The following is a 22,705-nucleotide window of genomic DNA, read 5'->3' on the forward strand; positions in this document are numbered from 1 at the left end:
ACACCGCCTGGTATAGAGGTCCTGGATGGCAGGAAGCTTGGCCCCAGTGATGTACTGGGCCGTACACACTACATTCTGTACTACCTTGCGGTCGGAGATTGAGCAGTTTCCATACCAGGCAGTGATGCAACCAGTCAGGATGCTCTCGATGGTGCAGCTGCAGAACCTTTTGAGGATCTGAGGACCCATGCCAAATCTTTTCAGTCTCCTAAGGGGGAATAGGCTTTGTCGTGCCCTCTTCACAACTGTCTTGGTGTGTTTGGACCATGATAGTTTGTTGGTGATGTGGACACCAAGGAACTTGAAGCTCTCAACCTGTTCCACTACAGCCCCGTCGGTGAGAATGGGGGCGTGCTCAGTCCTCTTTTTTCCCCTGTAGTCCACAAACAACCTCCATCCTGGTCGTTGTGGACCACTTTTCCAAAGCCTGCCAGCTCCTTCTTCTGCCCGGTCTCCCCACGGCCCTGCAGACTGCGGAGGCCCTGTTTACACACGTCTTCCGGCACTACGGGGTGCCAGAGGACATAGTGTCTGACCAGGGTCCCCAGTTCACATCCAGGGTCTGGAAGGCGTTCGTTGAACGTCTGGGGGTCTCAGTCAGCCTGACCTTTGGTTTTCACCCCGAGAATAATGGGCAGGTGGAACAGGTGAATCAGGATGTGGATAGGTTCCTGCGGTCCTACTGCCAAGACCGGCCGGGGGAGTGGTCTGTGTTCTTGCCATGGGCCGAATATGCCCAGAACTCTCTCCGCCATTCCTCCACTAACCTAACACATTTTCAATGTCAGCCGTGGGATCAGAGCCAGACCGAGGCTCCTGCAGTGGATGACTGGTTTCGGTGCACGGAGGAGATGTGGAAGGCTGCTCACGTCCACCTCCAACGCGAAGTGCGTCGCCAGAAGGTCAACGCTGACCGCCACCGCAGTGAGGCCCCGGTCTTTGTACCAGGTGATCGGGTCTGGCTCTCGACCCGGAATCTGCCCCTCCGCCTGCCCTTTCGGAAGCTGAGCCCGCGGTTTGTGGGGCCATTCAAAATCACCTCATCACAAGAAGGAAAGAAATTCCACAAATTAATTGCACACTTGTTAATTGAAATGCATTGCAGGTGACTACCTCATGAAGCTGGTTGAGAGAGTGCCAAGAGTGTGGAAAGCTGTCATCAAGGCAAATATATTTTGATTTGTTTAACACTTTTTGGATACTACATGATTCCATATGTGTCATTTCATAGTTTTGATGTCTTCACTATTATTCTACAATGTAGAAAATAGTAAATATAAAGAAAAACCCTGGAATGAGTAGGTGTGTCCAAACTTTTGACTGGTACTGTATATTTAGAATCAGTCAGGGGGTTTGGGGTTTCTCTGAACGCGTCACTGTCTAGTCTCGCAGTCTCTCAGTGGAGATTCTCCACATCAGAACTAAATCTGCTATCAACACATACACACGCACACACACAAATATTATCCTTATCTCAGGGTGCCGAGTCATACCAAAGACTATAAAAAATGGGACCCTATGCGTCTCTGCTTGGCACTCAGCATTAAGGAGATAGATTTGGGGAAGTTAGACTAGCGTCCTGTCTATGAGCCGTTCTGGCTTGAACAAGCCAAGGCTACTTACAGTGGGGGAAAAAAGTATTTAGTCAGCCACCAATTGTGCAAGTTCTCCCACTTAAAAAGATGAGAGTGGCGCAGTGGTCTAAGGCACTGCATCGCAGTGCTAACTGTGCCACTAGAGATCCTGGTTCGAATCCAGGCTCTGTCGCAGCCAGCCGCAACCAGGAGACTCATGGGCGGCGCACAATTGGTCCAGGGTAGGGGAGGGAATGGCCGGCAGGGATGTAGCTCAGTTGATAGAGCATGGCTTTGCAACGCCAGGGTTGAGGGTTCGTTTCCCACGGGGGGCCAGTATAAAAAGATATGTATTCACTAACTGTAAGTCACTCTGGATAAGAGCGTCTGCTAAATGACTAAAATGTAATTTTCATCATAGGTACACGTCAACTATGACAGACAAAATGAGAAAAAAAATCCAGAAAATCACATTGTAGGATTTTTTATGAATTTATTTGCAAATTATGGTGGAAAATAAGTATTTGGTCAATAACAAAAGTTTCTCAATACTTTGTTATATACCCTTTGTTGGCAATGACACAGGTCAAACGTTTTCTGTAAGTCTTCACAAGGTTTTCACACACTGTTGCTGGTATTTTGGCCCATTCCTCCATGCAGATCTCCTCTAGAGCAGTGATGTTTTGGGGCTGTCGCTGGGCAACACAGACTTTCAACTCCCTCCAAAGATTTTCTATGGGTTTGAGATCTGGAGACTGGCTAGGCCACTCCAGGACCTTGAAATGCTTCTTACGAAGCCACTCCTTCGTTGTCCGGGCGGTGTGTTTGGGATCATTGTCATGCTGAAAGACCCAGCCACGTTTCATCTTCAATGCCCTTGCTGATGGAAGGAGGTTTTCACTCAAAATCTCACGATACATGGCCGCATTCATTCTTTCCTTTACACGGATCAGTCGTCCTGGTCCCTTTGCAGAAAAACAGCCCCAAAGCATGATGTTTCCACCCCCATGCTTCACAGTAGGTATGGTGTTCTTTGGATGCAACTCAGCATTTTTTGTCCTTCAAACACGACGAGTTGAGTTTTTACCAAAAAGTTCAATTTTGGTTTCATCTGACCATATGACATTCTCCCAATCCTCTTCTGGATCATCCAAATGCACTCTAGCAAACTTCAGACGGGCCTGGACATGTACTGGCTTAAGCAGGGGGACACGTCTGGCACTGCAGGATTTGAGTCCCTGGCGGCATAGTGTGTTACTGATGGTAGGCTTTGTTACTTTGGTCCCAGCTCCCTGCAGGTCATTCACTAGGTCCCCCCGTGTGGTTCTGGGATTTTTGCTCACCGTTCTTGTGATCATTTTGACCCCACGGGGTGAGATCTTGCGTGTAGCCCCAGATCGAGGGAGATTATCAGTGGTCTTGTATGTCTTCCATTTCCTAATAATTGCTCCCACAATTGATTTCTTCAAACCAAGCTGCTTACCTATTGCAGATTCAGTCTTCCCAGCCTGGTGCAGGTCTACAATTTTGTTTCTGGTGTCCTTTGACAGCTCTTTGGTCTTGGCCATAGTGGAGTTTGGAGTGTGACTGTTTGAGGTTGTGGGCAGGTGTCTTTTATACTGATAACATGTTCAAACAGGTGCCATTAATACAGGTAACGAGTGGAGGACAGAGGAGCCTCTTAAAGAAGAAGTTACAGGTCTGTGAGAGCCAGAAATCTTGGAGCTCTTTGGCATCAACTCAACTCGCCGTGTTTGGAGGAGGAGGAATGCTGCCTATGACCCCAAGAACACCATCCTCACCGTCAAACATGGAGGTGGAAACATTATGCTTTGGGGATGTTTTTCTGCTTAGGGGATAGGACAACTTCACCGCATTAAAGGGACGATGGACGGGGCCATGTACCGTCAAATCTTGGGTGAGAACCTCCTTCCCTCAGTCAGGGCATTGAAAATGGGTCGTGGATGGGTATTCCAGCATGACAATGACCCAAAACACACGGCCAAGGGAACAAAGGAGTGGCTCAAGAAGAAGCACATTAAGGTCCGTGAGTGGCCTAGCCAGTCTCCAGATCTTCATCCAATAGAAAATCTGTGGAGGGAGCTGAAGATTCGAGTTGCCAAACGTCAGCCTCGAAACCTTAATGTCTTGGAGAAGATTTGCAAAGAGGAGTGGAACAAAATCCCTCCTGAGATGTGTGCAAACCTGGTGGCCAACTACAAGAAACATCTGACCTCTGTGATTGCCAACAAGGGTTTTGCCACCAAGGGTTTTGCCACCGAGCTCTTTGGCATCAACTCAACTCGCCGTGTTTGGAGGAGGAGGAATGCTGCCTATGACTCCAAGAACACCATCCCCACCGTCAAACATGGAGGTGGAAACATTATGCTTTGCAGGTGTTTTTCTGCTAAGGGGACAGGACAACTTCACCGCATCAAGGGGACGATGGACGGGGCCATGTACCGTCAAAACTTGGGTGAGAACCTCCTTCCCTCAGCCAGGGCATTGAAAATGGGTCGTGGATGGGTATTCCAGCATGACAATGACCCAAAACACACGGCCAAGGCAACAAAGGAGTGGCTCAAGAAGAGGCACATTAAGGTCCTGGAGTGGCCTAGCAGTCTCCAGACCTTAATCCCATAGAAAATCTGTGGAGGGAGCTGAAGGTTCTAGTTGCCAAACGTCAGGCTCGAAACCTTAATGACTTGGAGAAGATCTGCAAAGAGGAGTGGGACAAAATCCCTCCTGAGATGTGTGCAAACCTGGTGGCCAACTACAAGAAACATCTGACCTCTGTGATTGCCAACAAGGGTTTTGCCACCAAGTACTAAGTCATGTTTTGCAGAGGGGTCAAATACTTATTTCCCTCATTAAAATGCAAATCAATTTATAACATTTTTGACATGCGTTTTTCTGCATTTTTTGTTGTTGTTATTCTGTCTCTCACTGTTCAAATAAACCTGCCATTACAATTATAGACTGATCATGTCTTTGTCAGTGGGCAAACGTACAAAATCAGCAGGGGATCACTGTAACTAACAGAAATTGAATAATGTGTCCCTGAACAAAGGGGGTGTCAAAAACAAAAGTAACAGTCAGTATCTGGTGTGGCCACCAGCTGCATTAAGTACTGCAGTGCATCTCCTCCTCATGGACTGCACCAGATTTGCCAGTTCTTCCACCAAGGCACCTGCAAGTTCCCAGACATTTCTGGGGGGAATGGCCCTAGCCCTCACCCTCCGATCCAACAGGTCCCAGACGTGCTCAATGGGATTGAGATCCGGGCTCTTCGTTGGCCATGGCAGAACTGACATTCCTGCCTTGCAGGATATCACGCACAGAACGAGCAGTGTGGCTGGTGGCATTGTCATGCTGGAGGGTCATGTTAGGATGAGCCTGCAGGAAGGGTACCACATGAGGGAGGAGGATGTCTTCCCTGTAACGCACAGCGTTGAGATTGCCTGCAATGACAACAAGCTCAGTCCGATGATGCTGTGACACACCGCCCCAGACCATGACGGACCCTCCACCTCCAAATCAATCCCACTCCAGAGTAAAGGCCTCGGTGTAACGCTCACTCCTTCGATGATAAACGCGAATCTGACCATCACCCCTGGTGAGACAAAACCACGACTCGTCAGTGAAGAGCACTTTTTGCCAGTCCTGTCTGGTCCAGCGACGGTGGGTTTGTGCCCATAGGCGACGTTGTTGCCGGTGATGTCTGGTGAGGACCTGCCTTACAACAGTCCTACAAGCCCTCAGTCCAGCCTCTCTCAGCCTATTGCGGACAGTCTGAGCACTGATGGAGGGATTGTGCGTTCCTGGTGTAACTCGGGCAGTTGTTGTTGTCATCCTGTACCTGTCCCGCAGGTGTGATGTTCGGATGTACCGATCCTGTGCAGGTGTTGTTACACGTGGTCTGCCACTGCGAGGACGATCAGCTGTCCGTCCTGTCTCCCTGTAGCGCTGTCTTAGGCATCTCACAGTACGGACATTGCAATTTATTGCCCTGGACACATCTGCAGTCCTCATGCCTCCTTGCAGCATGCCTAAGGCACGTCCACACAGATGAGTAGGGACCCTGGGCATCTTTCTTTTGGTGTTTTTCAGAGTCAGTAGAAAGGCCTCTTTAGTGTCCTAAGTTTTCATAACTGTGACCTTAATTGCCTACCGTCTGTAAGCTGTTAGTGTCTTAACGACCGTTCCACAGGTGCATGTTCATTAATTCTTTATGGTTCATTGAACAAGTATGGGGAACAGTGTTTAAACCCCCCCCCCCCCCCCCAAGTCAATACTTTGTAGGGCCACCTTTTGCAGCAATTGCAGCTGCAAGTCTCTTGGGGTATGTCTCTATAATCTTGGCACATCTAGCCACTGGAATTTGTTCCCATTCTTCAAGGCAAAACTGCTCCAGCTCCTTCAAGTTGGATGGGTTCCGCTGGTGTACAGCAATCTTTAAGTCATACCACAGATTCTCAATTGGATTGAGGTCTGGGCTTTGATTAGGCCATTCCAAGACATTTAAATGTTTCCCCTTAAAACACTCAAGTGTTGCTTTAGCAGTATGCTTAGCGTCATTGTCCTGCTGGAAGGTGAACCTCCGTCCCAGTCTAAAATCTCTGGAAGACTGAAACAGGTTTCCCTCAAGGATTTCCCTGTATTTAGCGCCATCCATCATTCCTTTAATTCTGACCAGTTTCCCAGTCCCTGCCGAGTGTGATGAGAGGTGTTGGGTTTGCGCCAGTCATAACGTTTTCCTTGATGGCCAAAAAGCTTAATTTTAGTCTCATCTGACCAGAGTACCTTCTTCCATATGTTTGGGGAGTCTCCCACATGCCTTTTGGTGAACACCAAACGTGTTTGCTTATTATTTTCTTTAAGCAATGGCTTTTTTCTGGCCACTCTTCCGTAAAGCCTAGCTCTTTGGAGTGTACTGCTTAAAGTGGTCCTATGGACAGATACTCCAATCTCCGCTGTGGAGCTTTGCAGCTCCTTCAGGGTTATCTTTGGTCTCTTTGTTGCCTCTCTGATTAATGCCCTCCTTGCCTGGTCCGTGAGTTTTGGTGGGCGGCCCTCTCTTGGCAGGTTTGTTGTGGTGCCATATTATTTCAATTTTTTAATAATGGATCTAATGGTGCTCCGTGGGATGTTCAAAGTTTCAGATATTTATTTATAACCCAACCCTGATCTGTACTTCTCCACAACTTTGTCCATGACCTGTTTGGAGAGCTCCTTGGTCTTCATGGTGCCGCTTGCTTGGTGGTGCCCCTTGCTTAGTGGTGTTTCAGACTCTTTGGCCTTTCATAACAAGTGCCTTGCAAAAGTATTCATCCCCCTTTGTCACGATCGTCATTAGATGAAACGGGCCAAGGCGCAGCGTGATAAGCGTACATTATTTATTAGATGTACAACACACGAACAAAAACAACAAACGATACGTGAAGTCCACAGGTTCACAAACACAAACCTACACGGAACAAGATACCACACCACACAAATGCCAAACGACTACCTAAGTATGGTTCCCAATCAGAGACAACAAGCAACAGCTGATTCACGTTGCCTCTGATTGAGAACCACCCCGGCCAACATAGAAACACATCAACATAGACTCTACACACCCTGGCTCAACATAACAGAGTCCCCAGAGCCAGGGCGTGACACCCTTGGCGTTTTTCCTATTTTGTTGCATTATAACCTGTAATTAAAATAGATTTTTATTTGTAGTCACCTGGAATGCATTTCAATTAACAGGTGTACCTTGTTAATTTGTGGGATTTCTTTACTTCTTAATGCGTTTGAGCCAATCAGTTGTGTTGTGACAAGGTGGGGGTGGGGAAGGGGTTACAGAAGATAGCCCTATTTGGTAAAAGACCAAGTCCATATTATGGCAAGAACAGCCAATACCATAACCCACCACCACCATGGGGCACTCTGTTCATAACATTGACATTAGCAAACCGCTCGTCCACACACCGCCATACACATGGTCTGCGGTTGTGAGGCTGTTTAGACGTACTGCCAAATTCTCTAAAATTACGCTGGAGGCGGCTTACGGTAGAGAAATGAACATTACATTATCTGGCAACAGCTTTGGTGGACATTCCTGCAGTCAGCATGCCAAAACTGCACATTTTAGAGTGGCCTTTTGTTTGTGCAAGGTGCACCTGTGTAATGATCATGCCGTTTTATCAGCTTCTTGATATGCCACACCTGTCAGGTGGATGGATTATCTTGCCAAAGGAGAAATGCTCACTAACAGGGATGTAAACACATTTGTGCACAACATTTGAGATAAATAAGCTTTTTGTGAGTATGGAACATTTCTGGGATCTTTTATTTCAGCTCATCAAACATGGGACCAAGACTTTACATGTTGCGTTTATATTTCTGTTCAGTATAGTAGAATAGAGTTAGACGGATGGAGGATAGAGGTTGTAGGAGGCTTTAGACACCCTCACCAGTGTGTTAAAGTTGATATCCTGGGGCAGGATGTGGCTACAGGCCAGGCAGTCCTCCTGGCAGTCACTACAGTGTCCCGGGACACACAGACACAGCAGAAGCAGGGCCCAGAGAGGGGTCTTCATTGTCCTCAGTATCGATAGGACAACCTGGGACAGGACATGGGAGAGAGGTCAGAGGTCAATTCACGGTCTTCTGCACAGTCATCCTTTACAATGAACAGCCAGACTGAAAGAGGGTGAGGGTAGGAAGGAGTGAGAGAGAGAATGGGGGAGAGAGAGAAAGACGGACACAGACAGACATGGCCGACCGACCGACAGACAAAGATAAGTGATAAACACTAAAGCCTTTGTTTGCCCCCCCGACCTTGGCAGGGAACCAGTCAGCTGTCTTGTGACAACAACGACGTAAGACACACAACAGCTGTTTGTACATCATTAACCAAACTCATCATTGCCATAATTGAACCCTGAATTAGCGCTTCTGGCATGATGGGAGGGAGCACAATGGCCAAAAGAAAAGGGGTGATTTCGGAAGGATTTAAGCATTTCTGACTCTTTGTTTTACTGGATTAGTCATCAGGAAGAGATGGGAGATATGGAGATATAAGGAGAGAGGAATCCGAAGCTGTGTTGCACTTGTAACAAACAGAGAACAAGGAATGTGCACATGCACTGATGCACACGCACATGTGCACACACACACACACACACACACACATACATACATACGCAAGCATGAAATCACTGACCACACAATGTATATCTCAATGACGCACACACAAAGGCATTTTGCCCAAAACTGCAATTAATAGATGTGTATCTATTATAGAATTAAAATAATTAGAGCTTAAACTTGTTTGGCAGGGACATTACATTTTAATTGTACTGAACATTTTTATTAACTTGCAGTAACGATGGGGTAACGATGATTCAATGTTATCATTCATTTCCTGAGAGCAGCATACATACACTCTTTCAAACTGCTTTAGTATAGAGAAACGGTAGTTGGAAAATTATGAGTGTGATTGTAGAATAGCATGTGTGAATGAACACAGATAAAGGGAAAAGTAGTTATCTTGAAAGTAGTTTATTTCCTTTCGAGAACAGTTCATACACCTTTTTATGTTTTCTGCTTTTCAAGTACTTTATTGAGTTTAGTGTGCCAATGGGAAATGCAGGTCCCAATGCAGCATCACAAACGTTCCTATTTATTTTTCATAGAACCTAAATGGATACAACAAATTAAGGCTCTACTGTATGAGACATGGATAAACACAGATAACTTTACATATACAGACCATTCACGTGCAACCCCAAGTGGAACTAGTGCTGCAAACAATCAAAAAGTACAATGTGTTGTCCATTGTTGTCACTCTATGCCATTCCCTTGAGGGCAGTACAAGACAGTGCCTGTATTTCATTAACGATCTGTAGTGTTTACTGGTTATTATTCACATTGCAGTGAACTGTACACTTCCAATCTCCTCCCTCTATTGTAGAATCAGCACTTCTACTACAAACAGTAGAAACACATCCCTTTCACGTCCAAAAACTGTGACATGTTGTTCTTCTCTGCCTCCCTCTTCTAACTCAGTCAAGAAACAAAAGCCACTTCACCACTCCTCATCGAATCGATATCCTCCTTGAGTGAGTTTTTATTTAATGCTGTCCCGTGGAACAGCTAAAGAAAGGCCGTGGTGGCGAGTGATTATAAAGTAGGGGAGTGAATTACAAATACGATACGAGGGGATCGGGCAGGGCGGACAAAGGAGGGGTTGCCGATGGTGTGCTTTTAAAACCACCTTATTAAGTTACATAGATCTTTACAGGAGATGGCTTGGCTCGTGCCTCATGGCTAGACATTAGAAGACAGGTTGAAGGGAAGGTAATGATATTTGAGGCTGAAGTATGATGTTCTCTGTGTAGCCCAGGAGGTTCTATAGACTAACTACAGTATATCAGTCCCTCCAGGATTCCTGGGCTTGCAAATTTGACAAATCACGGCAAGATTTTTGCATAAAATAATCGAATCATCGCAATATTATCACATAAAACTGACCCATCACCGCAGTACAAAAAGAGGGCTCGCAAATTTCAACCAATCACTGCACATTTACTGTATAATATAGTTCAAGCAAGCCACCCGTAAATAAACGCTTTCCCTCATCAGCGCATTTTCGCAACAAGCATTTTTGCCCGCAAATGTCACAAAAAATCCCTGCGAAATCCTGGTGGGACCAGTTTATAGATTGTTTGATAGACAAAGTACAGTAGAGTATATTGTCTGTATATGGCAGGGGTAATCAAAACTCAGCCTGGAGGTCTGGAATGTCCTACTGTTTTTTTCTTCTTATTTTACCTGGTAGGTAATTGATTAATTGATTGATTTCACTGGTTGGCCAGAGAATCTACTCAACTGGTATCCCGGGTCTGAATCAGTCCTTGACTATCCGGCTCGAAGGACCACGTTGAATTAGTGAAGGCACTTGAAAAATTCAAGAAAGGCACTTAAGAATGAAAATCACCAGTATTTCTAGCCTCAAAGTCCGGATTTGAGAAAAGGGGATATGGGATTGATATGAGTTAAGAGAAGCCCAAGGCTCAGAGGTAGCGCTACACTTTAAATGTTCAGCAAGTTAAATGTTCAATATATTTCCTTAAACATCCTCTGTGTCGTGTGCTTATTCTTTAACCCTTGATACGTTAATTCTGAGACCTTAAGGAGCATCAGGTACTGCTGGAATGTCTACCAATGGCATGTCCATCTTTTTGTGAGAAATTACACTGGTCACTGATTTTTTAAATATAAATATTTAAATGATTAGTAAATGGTTTATAATGACCTATATTTAACATCTCATGAAAGATTTTATGAATCATTAATACAGAATGTAAAAGTTGTTTCGATACGTGAATAACTAGCTAACTAACATTTACAATTGTGAGAGCAATAATTAATAAATAGTGAGAACTGTTTGTACATTACTTATAAATGGTTTATTACTGAACGTTATTATAACGTGTCCTCAGTGCTCTTACCTACCCACAAATGCTGTTTATTGTATGCAGGGGTACCCCATCCAAATACATTCATGATACGAAATAGGGAGACCATCTCTATGAGGGTTCATTACCAGACCAAAGCAGCCATGCCAGTACCAGTACCAGTGTAAATACCACTGGGTCTGAGCCACTGATATGATTGACAAATGAGCCTTGTGCTGAAAGCACCATTGGGTTCTCAAGCTCCATTGAGCACTCATATGTGTGTGTGTGTGTGTGTGTGTGTGTGTGTGTGTGTGTGTGTGTGTGTGTGTGTGTGTGTGTGTGTGTGTGTGTGTGTGTGTGTGTGTGTGTGTGTGTGTGTGTGTGGGTGTGTGTGTGTGTGTGTGTGTGTGTGTGTGTGTGCGTGCGTGCTTATATGTGTGGGTGTGTGTATGTGTATGTGTGGTATGGTGGGAACAGAGAAACACACATCCAGAATCATTGACAAGGTCACTATTGACAGAAATGCATCATCAGGAAGGGGAATGGAGTAGAAAGAGAAGAATAATGCATGAACAATTCGGTTTATGCGCATTATGACATCACAACAGGGTGTGAGTGTGGCACTCCAAATGAAAATCATGGATAAGGAAACATATTTAGAGGAATTTTAGCTATTGTAGAAAAGCCCTCTACAGTTATTGTCAGAAAAGCCCTCTACAAGCACAGGAAAACTATGATAAGAGAAAACAAAGAAATATTAGCAATTAAGTCGAACTTCTTATGTTATCATTGCACTTAGCCTTGAAAGTGGAGGGAGAGGCATAGACAGACAAATTGCTGTAGGAGAATCGGCCATGCGTGAATAATCCGGATTTAACATTTTCCTTGAGATTAGTAATTTATTTTACATTTCCTGGCCTTGATGAGGACACTGCAGTAATGAGGAATGTGTTGAGAGAACAATGGAGAGATACAGAGAGATAGTGGACCAAGGATGTCACCGGAACACTAACTAATTCGGAACCATAGAATCAGAACGGATTCTAATTCAAATACCTTGTCCAGAACATTCTTCCGTGGAAAAGTGTGTCTAACATGGTGAACATTCAAGACCAGAACAAACAGCATAATCACATAGCTGGACTGAAATGGAATTAAATGTTGGATATTAGAGCCAGAGAGAGAGTGAAGGAGGGATTTATAAGGGTTGGGGTGAGGTGTGACCCAGGTGCGGTGCAGGATATACAGTAGGCAGTAGGCAGAGATTGTGAAACAAGGATCTTTACTGGTGGTCCCGAAGCCAAAATACAAAATAACGGACTTATCACGATAAAAGGAAGCCGGAGCAAATAAGTCTCCAAAAACCGGCTGACAGCCAAAATACGAAATACTACCTAAGACTGAAACAAATAACGAAACAGGGAGAACACTTCTCAAGTACCTGTACATAGATCTCCGATCAGACACTGAGTAGTACTGCTGGACATAGAGAAACTAGCAAGAAAACTGAGCAAGGGAACACAGGGAAGTGAGGGCATAAATACACAGGTGAACCGATGATTAGTCCCGACTGTGAGTTAGGAGGTGCCTAAGGTTGTCAGAGTATGACACCTAGTGGGTCGCTCCGGAACTGCGACCCCCTCCCGTAACAGGGATTCACTGTTTGCGAATGTTAGCATATATCATTCAACACCTTTGAGATAGGGACATTTGGATGTCTTCTGACTTAGACATCCAAAGTCCGACACCATATGAGCCTCATATACTGTACAGTTTAAACTCCAGTCAGCTCCAGTGTTCCACAGAGAGAAAGGAAAAGGAACCACAATCCACACACTTCTTTTTCACCCCATCATTTTCACCACATGAGTGATGTGTGAGAAGGGCCGGCCCTAGCCTTTTGGGGACCCTAAGTGAGATCTAATCGGGGGGTTCCCCACCTTGCGGCAAAACATTTTAGTGGCCCCCCTCCTGCCATTTACACATTTTGGCATGGGACGGAGAGAAAACGTTGCTTTTTTATAACACATTTAATGCAATTCTACTAATTTTGCCATGGGGCAGAACTACTTCATTTGTTTTATTTATTTTTACAGCTAATTTCCTGCAATTCTACCCATTTGCCATGGGGTGGAGAGAAATGTTTGCAGTTTTAAAGCTCATTTCCTGCCATTCTACACATTAACATTGTAGATACTACACAATATAAAACCTAATTGACAGCGTGAAAATAAAGAATCCTTTGCAACAAGGCACTAAAGTAATACTGCAAAATAATTGGTGAAGCAATTAACTTTTTGTCCTGAATACAAAGTGTTATGTTTGGGGCAAATCCAATACAACACATTACTGAGTACCACTCTCCATATTTTCAAGCATAGTGGTGGCTGCATCATGTTATGGGTATGCTTGTAATAGTTTTTCAGGATAAAAAAGAAACAGAATAGAGCTAAGCACAGGTAAAATCCTAGAGGAAAACCTGTTTAAGTCTGCTTTCCACCAGACACTGGGAGATAAATGCACCTTTCAGCAGGACAATAACCTAAAACACAAGGCCAAATCTACACTGGAGTGGCCGAGTTACAGTTTTGACTAAAATCTACTTGAAAATCTATGGCAAGACCTGAAAATGGTTGTCTAGCAATGATCAACAACCAATTTGACAGAGCTTGAAGAATTTCGAAAAGAATAATGGACAAATGTTGCACAATCCAGTTGTGGAAAGCTCTTAAAGACTTACCCAGAAAGAAACAGCTGTAATCGTTGTCAAAGGTGCTTCTACAAAGTATTGACTCAGGGGTGTGAATACTTATGTTTAATGAGATATCTGTATTTCATTTTCAATAAATTTGCTAAAAATTCTAAAAACATGTTTTCACTTTGTCATTATGGGGTATTGTGTGTAGATGGATGAGAAAACAAATATTTAATCAATTTGGAATTAAAGCTGTAACAAAACATAATGTGGAATAAGTCTGAAGGCACTGCATCTTAGTGAGAATTACTAACTAAATCAATGCAGGCTCCCTAGAGGTCAGGGCCCCTGGGCACGTGCCCTGCGTGCCCGATCGGTATTCGGCCATGATTACTACAAGTTTAGATAGCTGACTAGGATAATTGAAGGACTGTCATTGACTGACATAATGAGAAAAAACAAGAGAAAAACTGCTGCTGCACAAGCAAATTTCATTACCATTTTGAATTTTTTGGGTTGGGGCCCTAAGTGACTGCTTATGTCGCTTATGCCTGGAACCGGCCCTGTGTGTGAGTCAAAGAGAGGTAATGTAAGTGATCAGAGGTTAAATAGCTACAGCTGGCTGTTTATATCATCACTCAATTAGAAAAGGAATACACTGCAGGAGCAGAACACACACACACATGATCTTACCAGGCACAATACTGTATGAAGTATTATTTTCCAGTGTCTGCAGAGTTTTTCCTCATGCTCTCATTCCCTCCTTCACACCTGCAGCTCATCAGCAGATCACCCTCTCCAGATAGCCCAGCTATAATCGTTTAATTAACCAGCTTATTGCTGAGTAAATCGCTTAATTAAACACAGTAATTGGGTTATCAGAGTCCTCTGGTGAATCTGACTGCTAGACCTGCTAATAATAACCTAAATATCCTCCACAGGGTCTGTGTCTCTCTTGACTCTGTCTGTCTGTTCCCACAGTCAAAGGAATAGGACCAATGTACTGGGGATTGACCAAGGCTGGGATTCAATCAGGTCGCGTATTGTCTGCTATGCACCATTTATAGTAATTTATAGTAATTTCTGATTGAGCCGACATATCTCCGCGAACGTGGAAACATTGCCTTTACATGCCGCATAGCAGACAAAGCGCGATCTGACTGAATCACGGTCCAACTGTTTGATGGAGTAAACAGATCAGTTATACTGTAGTTTCTAATGATGTTGATGATTATGATTTTAAATAATAGTAGATTGTAAACAAGGTGCGTCAACTTGACATCCAGTGTGGTCCGTGTCTAGAACATTTCAAGCTCATGACTTCAATGGATAAAATATTGACAAGATATTAGGATAGAATGATACTGAGGGAAATCAACAACCACAACCTCAACCGAGAATGCCAGTCACGACAATGTTCTTCAACACACAACTTTATCGACGAACGAGGGCGGATCAGTGACAAACATCGATATACCATGCCAAACATCAGCCTCTGTATCAATGCTATACATCACTAACTCTATCAGTAAAATGTATCACTATCTTACTCCTCTTCTATAGAAAAATAAAAATAAAAATACATTACTAACTGTAAGTCACTCTGGATAGAGCGTCTGCTAAATGACTAAAAATTTTAATGTAAAAATAAAGAGTATACCATCTGTCCATTACATTTCTTCCACTCCGTAAAACCACGTCAATATTGGTCCCACAGCACCACGGATCAATATAGAGATAGGTTGATATTAACTTAGAGCATTGGATGCTCCTCGGAGGAGGAAGGGGAGGACCATCCTCCTCAGTGAAAAAAAAGAAGAAAAAAAACATTTAAAAAGTTATCATTTTTAGATAAAACTATACTAAATATAATCACGTGTCACCAAATAACTGATTAAAACACACTATTTTGCAATGAAGGTCTACAGTAGTCTCAACAGCACTCTGTAGCGTAGCACCATGGTGTAGCCGGTGGACAGCTAGCTTCCGTCCTCCTCTGGGTACATTGACTTCAGTACATAACCTAGGAGGCACCCTGGTTCTCACCCCCTTCCATAGACTTACACAGTAATTATGACAACTTCCGGAGGACGTCCTCCAACCTATCAGAGCTTTGGCAGCATAGAATGACATGTTGTCCACTCAATCAAAGGATCAGAGAATGAATATAGTACTGAAATCATAAGCTACAGCTAGCTAGCACTGCAGTGCATAAAATGTGGTGAGTAGTTAACTCAAAGAGCGAGAAAGAAAACAGTTGAACAGTTTTGAACAAATTAATTTCTTCCAAAATTAAGGAGAAGCAAGAGAGAGAGAGAGATTGTCAATTTTTTCACTTTCAGTTTCACTTACTTAGCTAGCAAATGCAGCTAGCTAGTTTAGCCTACTCAAACACCCTGCTCAAACAGAGGGATGCTACATTAGCTAACTGGCAATGACTATCCAACACAACACTGGAACTCTTCCAAGTCAAGGTAAGCTTTTGGTTTTACTAATTTATTGCCACCGGGGCCCACCAGTGTAAGTGCTAAACTGCTTACTGACTGAACACTAACATTACTGCATGATTGTAGCAGGTTTACTAACACGTTAGTCTATTAGCTATGTTGACTATGACGTTACTTTAGCTAATATGGTGACAACGATGTAGGCCATGTAGCGGTAATGATACACTGTATGGTTTGGCTTGGAAAGGTTTTTTCGCCTGGTCAAATACAGCTGATGTGTTGTGCATTGAAGTCCACAAGCGAAGGGAAAAGGTGAGAGGAGAGCGAATAGATGCGAGAAGGAATACAACGTGGCTGCTATGAAAGTTAACTGTGTTTACGCGTGATCAGGGGTGTATTCATTTTGCAGACGTTTTTTTAACGGAATGAAACAGGGATAAACATACCTGAATTTGTCCATTATAAACTCTCGTTTGCAACTGTTGAACTAATGATTACACCCTGTATCAGCTAGATGCAGGCAAGAGTGTGCAAGGCGTCTGTCACCTCAACATTTTCTCTCGGCCTGTGTGCATCTACGTTGTAAACTTTCATTCATAGGCTAGGTTGTAGCAACCTCATGAAGGGTATAGGAAAATTTGAGTATCATATAGTAGCCTAAACCTATTACTGTTACATTGAACTGGGTGAATGGAATATGAATGACAGTCATCCAATATGTTGTAATAGAAGTAAGGCCATGGTCATAAACAATAATAATAATCCTCCCTCATCTTAAACGTCACTGACTGCCACTGACTTAGAGATCCCCACCAATGCTTTCACCATTCAAGTAATTAAACCCCTTAGTCTATTGATGAACCGGGGCGTCAATCTAAGTAACATAATAAGAAAAATCCCCATCTAAATCCGTCAGTTTAAGCTAGAGATATCTGTTGTTTTGCATGGGCCTACAAACTAATATGACCACCGTATAGAAAGGGGAGACTCTCACGAACACGATGGTGTTCTCCATTTTGCTCTACGACTCGTCTAAAGGTAACACATACAAATGAATGGAAGTATGGAGGTAGTTCTGTGCCAAAAATAAGGGGTTAAATATGTGTTAAAAAAACCATTAACATTTCCTGAGCTTTCTTATATCTCCTACATATAGGACAGATACTTCTAAATCGTATTTCTTATGATTTATTTTTTGACTGTCTTTTTTGCCATTTATGAAGTGAATCAATACGTTTATTTGGGCTATAGTAGTAAAGGCCAAATCCAAAATGTTATCAAGTAACTTTTAAATAATTGTTTTGTGTCATGGTCCCCTGAAGCTCTCCTCATTGTCCCAGGTGTCCCAAACCATTATAAGTAATGAAATGGTATCAGGGTTTTAAGGTAAGTGGTACGCTGTTCAGAAATCCCCTACGCATTCATTGCCTATAATACATCTCTGTGTCACGATCGTCGGATACAGAGGACCAAGGCGCAGCGTGGAAGGCGAACATACTTTTATTTATTAGAATAATCACCCGAACAAAACAACAAATCGATACGTGACGTCCTCGGTTCAAACACAAACCTACACTGGAACAAGATCCCACATAAAACAATGCCAAACGGCTACCCTCGTCCACGGTAGGGGAGGGAATGGCCGGCAGGGATGTAGCTCAGTTGATAGAGCATGGCGTTTGCAACGCCAGGGTTGTGGGTTCGATTCCCACAGGGGGTATGAAAAAAAAAAATATATATATAATAATAATGTGACTAACTGTAAGTCGCTCTGGATAAGAGCGTCTGCTAAATGACTAAAATGTAATGTAAATGTAAGTATGGCTCCCAATCAGAGACAACGAGCTACAGCCGTCTCCGATTGGGAGCCACCCTGGCCAACATAGAAATACAAAACTAGAACAAACAAAGAAAACTCACACCCTGGCTCAAACTACAAGCGTCCCCAGAGCCAGGGCGTGACACTCTGTACTTAACAAAAGAGTGCCATCTGCACTGATATTTTAGTTACCAGTTAATCTGACTATTCTCTCATCACTGATTTCATTTACTTATTTCAGCTATTTGAGTTTGGGTTTTTAGTATAGTTGTCTAATGTTGGTGTGGCATATAAATATTTTTTTATGTTACTCATGAATCACTATGATAAATATAATAGTTTTTCTTCAGTGTATTTTTAACAGAGCTGAGATTTACTTTGAAGTGCAAAGTGTAGGAATAGGCCTACAGGTGAAATCAGTCATTGATACAGACATGGTGGCGTAGCAGGAAAATTGGAATGCCGTAAACCAAGAGGTTGTGAGTTCAAATCTCAGGTGAGGACATGTTAAATAATAATTACTATATGAATAATGTATGTCAAATTGTGTCAAATATGTAAGTAGAAAGCACTGTTTGTGTGTGTGTGTGGGTGTCCCTAGCATTGCCAAAAGACAAAGAGCTGTGAATGGATCTGTAGTTCACCAATCAGTGCCTTGATGGACCATGTGCCCTAGGTAGAACGTTTTATTTAAAAAAAATTGGGGGAGAGGACGTTTATTTGAGACCATCAGGTGACGTCCCCAGGACAAACCAGGAACTAGACATAACCTCCAGGGGACCATGACACAACGTCCAAAGAATGCCCTAAAAACATCCTCAGGGACATCCCCGGGACAAACCGGGAACTAGACAAAACCTCCAGGGGACCATGACACAACGTCCCAAGAACTAGAAAAAGGTTCCCCAGAGAACGTTCCCTTGTGACCATCACGCAAAAGACTAGTAAAATGAACCTTCTGAGAACCTCCTAAAAAGGTCCTGACGTGGTCCTAGTGATGTCCTGGGAACTTACAGGGAACTAGAAAAAGGTCCCCCAGAGAACGCTCCCTTGGGACCATCACGCAACGTTCTTAGAACGTTTTCAGAACATCAGAGAGATAACATCATGCCGAAACCCTTAAGGGACATAATGGGACCGTCGCTGGATGTCCTCAGGATGTCCCCTGTTGCTGGGATAGTGTGTATTATTGTTGATAGATCAAATGTGACATGTGATTATAACTTTGTTACCAAGCCACAGGCCCACACAGGCACAGCACACAGTGGTGGAAGCTTGTGGCAAACAATTTCCATTTATTCATTAAAACAGGCCAATAAACGTTGACATTTTGAACTTTGAGCTTCTTCACTATATGAAAACCAAATCAATTTCTAATCCACTCCAGTACTGATTCAACTGTTCAACTAATATGCAATCACTTGAATTTAGTATGCTATGTCAAGAGCAGGATCTGAACCCTGGTCTGCACGGACGAAACCAATATCTTGACCATTAGACCAAAAGGAGCCAGACTTTTGTCTGCAAACACATAAATAGATACAATAAATGAAATGGCAGGGCTAGGGGTATACTCGAGGGGAGGTTTGGGAAACATTAATCTATCAATCCTCACCACACTATTCACTCACACACAGTTCACACTGTTGCCGAACCATCCATCATTCACCATCATTGACACCATCATTGACCGTCATTGACACCATCATTGACCATCATTGGCACCATCAATGACACCATCATTCACCATCATTGACACCACCAGGGATCCCCTGGGTGGGAAATGTCATCCACCACTAAAAGTCAATCTGAACGGACCGACAAATATCTCCTTTATATTTGGGTCACACTATATTTGAGTTACACTGACTCAAAATGACCATGCCAAGGAGAGAACATTGTGAACCTAATGTGAACATTAACTAATCAAGCATAATAGAATAATACACTGTCTATATACACTCACCGGACCGTTTATTAGGTACACCACCCAATTTCACGAAAATTGATTGCTCCTTCAGACAGTAAGTTACGTGGCAGTGGCTTGCTATATAAAGCAGGCAGACAGGCATTGAGGCATTCAGTTACTGTTTGATTGAACGCTAGAATGGGAAAAAACGAGTGACCTAAGCCAGTGGTTCTCAAACCTTGATGATTAGTTGACAAGTTGAATAAGGAGTGCTAGCTCTGGAATTGATCAAATACATGGAACGACTGCGGGTCCCCGAGGACATGCTTGAGAACCACTGACCTAAGCGACTTTGAGCGTGGTATGATCGTCGATGCCAGGCGCACCGGATTCAGTATCTTAGAAATGTCCGCCATCCTGGGCTTTTCACGCACGACAGTGTCTAGGGTTTACCGAGAATGGTGCGACAAACAAAAAATATCCAGTCAGCGGCAGTCCTGAATGTACCGCCGTCCAATCTGCAGCAACTGCTTGATGCCATCGCATCAGTATGGACCAACATCCTTGTGGAAAGTTTCCGACACATTGTAGAATGCCCCGAAGAATTCAGGCTGTTCTGGAGGCAACGGTACTAGACCCGGTACTAGATGGGCGTACCTAATAAACTGGCCAGTGAGTGTATGTATCAATAACAGCATGACACACTTCAGACATGTGATGCAGTGAGAGGCAGCAGCAGAGTTGATGTGCTATGACAACCATGATGTGGCAGAGGCTGATCTAATGGAGAAGGCATTAAGAGATGTTCATGCTTATGATACACATGGACCTAAATCAACCTCTCTCTTTATTGAGATGAATTCACTTCACTGGAGGTTAGGAGTAGAGGTGAGGCGGTTCAGAGGTGTGTTACACACATGCGCACATATACACAAACACATGCACACAAATGAGCATATGCATGTCCACACCTACGCACGCACCCACACACACACATTTGCAAACACACCATCCCTGACTGTAGAAAGGGATAATAAAACGGGACAGAGAGATCTCATAAGATCCTGGGAACACACAAAGAGAGAGAGGGGCCCAACTGAGTTGTGGCATTATGATTGGATTAACACACACTCTAATCCTGTGAGCTTAGACCAGTCTTCACCAGGTGTTCCCCTCCACACACACGACCTCCGACCCCTAATCAAAGAACACCCCATGAGCTGTCAATAATGAGGAGAATGGAGAGACACAGAGTCCACAGCAACCTCTATTTTTCCTCCAAACACGTCATTACGTGTCATTCTGTTCAGCTCCCATTTTATCCAACAAAGATGAGCCATTTAGAAAGAAAGAGGAACAATGCTTTTTTTCCCAATAACTGTTTGTCATGATAAATTTTTCCAGGGAGAATTTGGACAATGTTCCATAGGGCACAACGTAACGAAGCATTTGCAATTGAAAACGAAAATGTTCTTATTTCTTCCTCAGTTGATCAAACATGTGTAAAACGTGTCTAGTATGGCATCCAGTGGTGTAGTGGAGGGTAAACGCATGTAAACGGCGTTTACGCACCTTTTTAATTTTGCGTGAGCTTTTACACACCTTTTGTGGAAAAATGCATTGAGCCACAAAAAGTATTGAAGCCACAAATATAATATAATACTGTATGATCTAAAATACTGTATATTCACTACTTCTGGTCCAAGGAATTGAAGAAAAAAAGAAAATCCAAATGATTCTCAATTCCATTTGTATCTGGGAAAATGTACACAAATTCATGAGGTGGATATAACCAATATCACCAGGACCCCTATTTGGAATAACCCCACCTTACCTCTAGAGTTTAATGGTAACACCTTTAAGTCCTGGTTCCAAAGTGGCATCATGAATTTTTTACATGTGTACTTTGATGGATCTCTATCGTCATTCAATCAATTACAAGAAAGATTTGGATTATCCAAGGTAGATTTCTTTAAGTTCTTACAACTCAGAAATCTTATTCAATCACTTCAAAAGAATCTGGATTAACGTAAGGGATCCTACATAGAAGAAAATACTGAAAAAAGCTGCTATGCCAAAGATGTTGATTGCCAAGTTATATCAAGGGTTGATTGAAACTCTACCTGATGGTTCAGAACCTATAAGAAAAAAAATTGAGACAGATCTTGAGTGGAAAAAACATTGGTCATATACAGTACCAGTCAAAGGTTTGGACACACCTACTCATTCAAGGGTTTTTCTTTATTTTTACAATTGTTTACATTGGAGAATAATAGTGAAGACATCAAAACTATAAAATATCACATATGGAATCATGCAGTAACCAAAAAAGTGTTAAACAAAACAAAATATATTTTATATTTGAGATTCTTCAAATAGCCACCCTTTGCCTTGATGACAGCTTTGCACTCTTGGCATTCTCTCAACCAGCTTCACCTGGAATGCTTTTCCAACAGTCTTGAAGGAGTTCCCACATATGCTGAGCACTTGTTGGCTGCTTTTCCTTCACTCTGCTGTCCGACTCATCCCAAACCATCTCAATTGGGTTGAGGTCGGGGGATTGTGGAGGCCAGGTCATCTGATGCAGCACTCCATCACTCTCCTTCTTCGTAAAATAGCCCTTACACAGCCTGGAGGTGTGATGGGTCATTGTCTTGTTGAAAAACAAATTATAGTCCCACTAAGCCCAAACCAGATGGGATGGCGTATCACTGCAGAATGCTGTGGTAGCCATGCTGGTTAAGTCTGCCTTGAATTCTAAATAAATCACAGACAGTGTCACCAGCAAAGCACCCCCACACCATAACAC

General features: G+C 43.3%; 1 protein-coding gene across 1 annotated transcript in view; it reads right to left on the reverse strand.

The window, feature by feature from the left end:
* Nucleotides 1–22,705, reverse strand: part of LOC311102376 (prepronociceptin-like) — a 34,928-nt gene that overhangs the window by 6,397 nt on the left and 5,826 nt on the right. The window contains exon 2 of the mRNA XM_084143698.1: nucleotides 8,036–8,185. Coding sequence (XP_083999824.1) covers nucleotides 8,036–8,161 — 126 coding nt within the window. The 5' untranslated portion in view covers nucleotides 8,162–8,185. The remainder of the gene's footprint in view (nucleotides 1–8,035; nucleotides 8,186–22,705) is intronic.

The sequence above is a fragment of the Coregonus lavaretus genome (assembly GCF_964263955.1).
Source record: "Coregonus lavaretus genome assembly, chromosome: 27".
Classification (NCBI taxonomy): Eukaryota; Metazoa; Chordata; class Actinopteri; order Salmoniformes; family Salmonidae; genus Coregonus; species Coregonus lavaretus.